We start from the raw sequence: 3,873 nt of genomic DNA, 5'->3' as shown, positions 1-3,873 counted from the left end.
AAATAAAATAAAAACCTGAATTCACAGAACTGAAATTTTAAGAGAAGACTCCCATTACAAAATCTTCCTTTAACTAAAGGTTCTTCTAGCCCAAGGCATATTTCCTTACAGATAATTAACTACTTGAGGTGGAACAGGAATTGGTTGAAGGTGGGAGAGGTAGCCAGTGTGAAAACAACCAGTGACTATACATCAGGAATTGATACATCTCAGAAAGCCAAGGAGAAAAATAAGAATCTCTTTATTTTAAAATGTGATTTATACTGAACTTTAAAAAAATACAGCTATTTTCCAAAGCAAGCTACTCTGGCTTGGGAGTTCTGAAACATGACTGTGTAAAGAAAAAAATCCAATAACCCATGGACACAGACAATGGGGTGATGAAGGCCTAGGGTGGGGGCAGGGGTAGGCTGGAGGGGGTCATTGGGGTGGGGTCAGAGACATGTGTAATACTTTCAACAATAAAGAATGATTAAAAAAAAAATCCAAATACAGATGAGAGAAAATTGTTTCCAGAGACTTAGGTAGCTACAATATAAATTCCAAACATATAAAAGGCTGAAAGGCTATTTATTGTAAGAGAAATGGCAAATTTTCTCATTCCACTGACCTGAAGCAAGTTGAAAACTTGGTAGAAAGGCTGTTTACTAAGTGGAATTAATAAAAACATGGTCCTAATAAGGCCTCTCTGTAGACCTTGCTCTGATGAGGGCCATCAAGATTAAAAAATAAAAAGAAAACCTGGGGTGAAGAGCACAATTTCTAGGTATCGAACCTGCCTCATCACTCCCTCTGAATGCATGTCTAACTGTCATTATTCAGGGCTGGCCATTGATTTGCCCACTTGGAACAACTCCAGGCCTATTACCGGCTACAGGAGAGCATCTGACCTGCAATAAGTGATGTCAAGAAGGCGGCAAGCTTGGCAGGGCCTGGAAAAACCAAGGGGCCTGATTAAAGAAGTAATTTATTCGTTGCTGCCATTTGTTTTATTTTTTTCCAGGAATGGGTAAAAAATAAATAAATCCGTGTCTTTGGCATGATTCCAATGGAAACTATATCCACAGTTCTGAATGCCTATCCAAATGCTGGTACAGAACTTTGCTGCATTAAAACTCGTATCAACTTGTCCAAGGTGGGCGTGCATTATAATCAAGACAGTTGAGATCTTCTAGCCAAAGATGCCACGAAATAATTCAAACTATTACATGGAAAACCATGTCACAAACCAGATACTTATTTTCCAATCATAGTTATTCCAGTCTTTTCCATAAAATTGCTTCTGTAAATAGTTTTTTTATCGCATCAGAGAGATTTTCTTTTCAATAGTTAATAGAATCAATTCTATCCCAAGTTAGCAGTCTGTGTCTTATGAAGCAGCCACTAGGACTCTATCCTGTTTTCTAGAAGTCCATCAGATGCAGGAGTGCTTTCTTTCCTTGTCATGGTAGCAAAAAGCATATCCATCATCCCCAGGGTTTCTAGCAGTTCTTTCTGGTAATCAATCTCTTTTTCTACAAGTCCTTGAAGTAACAAAAACTTTTTATCAACTACAGGCGACTGACCAATTACCGGCAGATATATATCTAGAAATAGAGAGAGAAAACACAATAACTAGAAATACCTTTCTAAACAATAAATGAACAATAATATTTAGAAAAAGCATAAAAATATTATATACAAAGATACTGGAAGATCTATACTTATTTTATATTTATGATTTACAGAGAGTAAACAATTTATCTGAGTAAATATATTTCAAAAAAGAAGCAGTTATAAAAAGCAGAGCACGAAGCCCTAGCCGGTTTGGCTCAGTGGAAAGAACGTCGGCCTGCAAACTGAAGGGTAAGGTTCTAGTCAAAAGCACAAACCTCAGTTGCAGGCTTGATCCCTGGCCTTGATTGGGACTTGGAGGCAACCGACTGATGTGTCTCTCTCACATCAATGTTTCTCTCTCTGTGTGTCTCCCCCTCCCTTCCACTCTCTCTAAAAATCAATGGAAAAATATCCTCATGCGAGGATTACCAACAACCAAAAAATAGAGCATGGACGTTCTGACTTATTTTCATTTCCCCATTAAAAATAGTCACTGTCACTGTAGATGTTTAAAGAAAAAAGTTTTTTTTTATCATAACCCTAATAACAACAACTCAAAGTTGCAGCACTGTAAACATTTTCCTCCGTTTTAAAATGCACTGATTTACTGTCGTTTGTTTTCTCCATAAAAATCTTCAATCAAGAATTGATAAAAACAAGGAATTTTGATTTGAGTTCCAAATTTTATTTCATATTTTGACATCTCACTTCTGCAAGCACGCTAGGATTTTCCGAGTTTTACAATCACTTACCAATAACGATCTCAGCAGCGTTGATCAGAACAGGAGCAAATCTCGGCTGAGACAGATTCCTGCAAAGCAAGCATTGTTACTGAAACTCCAACTTGAAAAAAGTCTTAAAATTGTTTTGAGTTGTTCTATCAGTTCTCTACAAAGATCACATTAAAAGTAGATGTCTCTCATTTGGGCATAAAGGATTTCAGATGTAAAAATACATTGTGTCATAGACATGAAACATACCTTATCAAAAAATTAAGAACACGACTGATTTCCTTTTCATCCCGACCTGCAAGGGCATTTGCAAGAACTCCTCTTCGATTGAGTTCCTTTATGATGGAAACTGTAATCTCAGGTGTCTTGATTGTACAACTGGGCTGGAAAAATTTTCAGAGTCAACATGAGCAGACAAGACAGCACAACAGAAATTACAGTCTTGAAACTTACTAACAATTGCCAAACTTAAATAAATTTCATTTTCACAGTTTTGAGTCATGGTACTACACAAGTAATAAAATGATTCCTTTAACAGTATGCTCACTGTAGGTTCAACTTTAATAAATGCACCGTTCTGGTAGGGAATGTTGTTAATGGAGGAAGCTGTTCAAGTGTGGAGGCAAGGGCTACATGGGAAATCTCTGTACCTTCCCTTCAGTTTGGCTCTGAACCTAAATCGTCTCTAAAAAAAAGAAAGTCTTAATGAAAAGAATTTTACACACACACACACACACACACTCACTCCTCACTCACCTCAAGGACTCTGTCAAGTGCTTTGGAGATCCGGAAATTTTTCAGATCCCTGTCATATAATTCTAGGTGTTTTTTTGATGGCCTGTTAATCAAAATGTCATCCTGCATTGAAAAGTAAATTTATAGAGAAAAATCAACACCTGTATAGAGTTTCATTCAAAATAAACTTTTTCATAGTGGTATTTTCCATACCAGGGCACTCCCGAACTACTCATGAATAATGATCCCAGGCCCATAATATAGATAAAATGAAAATGGGATAATTTGTCACATCAATGTGCTCTTACTCTCCTGTGATTTTAACTTACAATGCATACACAACACCTCCATTCTGGGAAAACATTACTGATTTCAATTCTCTTTACATGTCAAGCAATGTGATTTAGTAGAAAGAAAAAAAAGATTCAGAGAAATTATGATCTAGTCAACAATTCTGTTACCAGGAATGAAATTCTGGACCAATTTACAACTTCCCCATCCTCTCAGATGCCAAACGGGAACATTATTGACTCTACAACTTTTCAGGGTTGTTTAGAAGATCACATCAGATGGCATGGAAAGACATCACTTTGACTACGGTGAGCACTACAGCTTTGTTATGATGAAAGGTATTAAATAAAGTAGTCCTTATTCCCCATTACTTATTAGGAGGGTCCCCAATCTAGCAATCTAGAGATAAATCTGACATAGAAAAAATCAAAATAAAGTTAAATGCCATGTAAGCTATACTTTCCAGTAATGTGCAGGGAATTGGCTACTCTAACAAATTTCTCCTTAAAAAAAACACATA

The 3,873-nt window shown here is 36.6% G+C and overlaps 1 protein-coding gene across 4 annotated transcripts in view; it reads right to left on the bottom strand.

Annotated features, from left to right (window-relative positions):
* Positions 1 to 220: 220 nt before the first annotated feature.
* The window catches only part of UTP15 (UTP15 SSU processome component), a 15,621-nt gene continuing 11,968 nt past the window's right edge, over positions 221 to 3,873 (bottom strand). For all 4 annotated transcript variants that reach the window (XM_015571640.1, XM_015571641.1, XM_006775436.2 and 1 more), the window contains 4 exons: positions 3,084 to 3,185; positions 2,577 to 2,710; positions 2,349 to 2,407; positions 221 to 1,586 (listed from right to left, as the gene is read on the bottom strand). In XM_015571640.1, the coding sequence (XP_015427126.1) occupies positions 1,384 to 1,586; positions 2,349 to 2,407; positions 2,577 to 2,710; positions 3,084 to 3,185 (498 nt within the window). In that variant the 3' untranslated portion in view covers positions 221 to 1,383. The remainder of the gene's footprint in view (positions 1,587 to 2,348; positions 2,408 to 2,576; positions 2,711 to 3,083; positions 3,186 to 3,873) is intronic.

This window comes from Myotis davidii, unplaced genomic scaffold, assembly GCF_000327345.1.
Source record: "Myotis davidii unplaced genomic scaffold, ASM32734v1 scaffold44, whole genome shotgun sequence".
Taxonomy (NCBI): domain Eukaryota; kingdom Metazoa; phylum Chordata; class Mammalia; order Chiroptera; family Vespertilionidae; genus Myotis; species Myotis davidii.
This window is presented reverse-complemented; position numbering and strand designations above follow the sequence as displayed.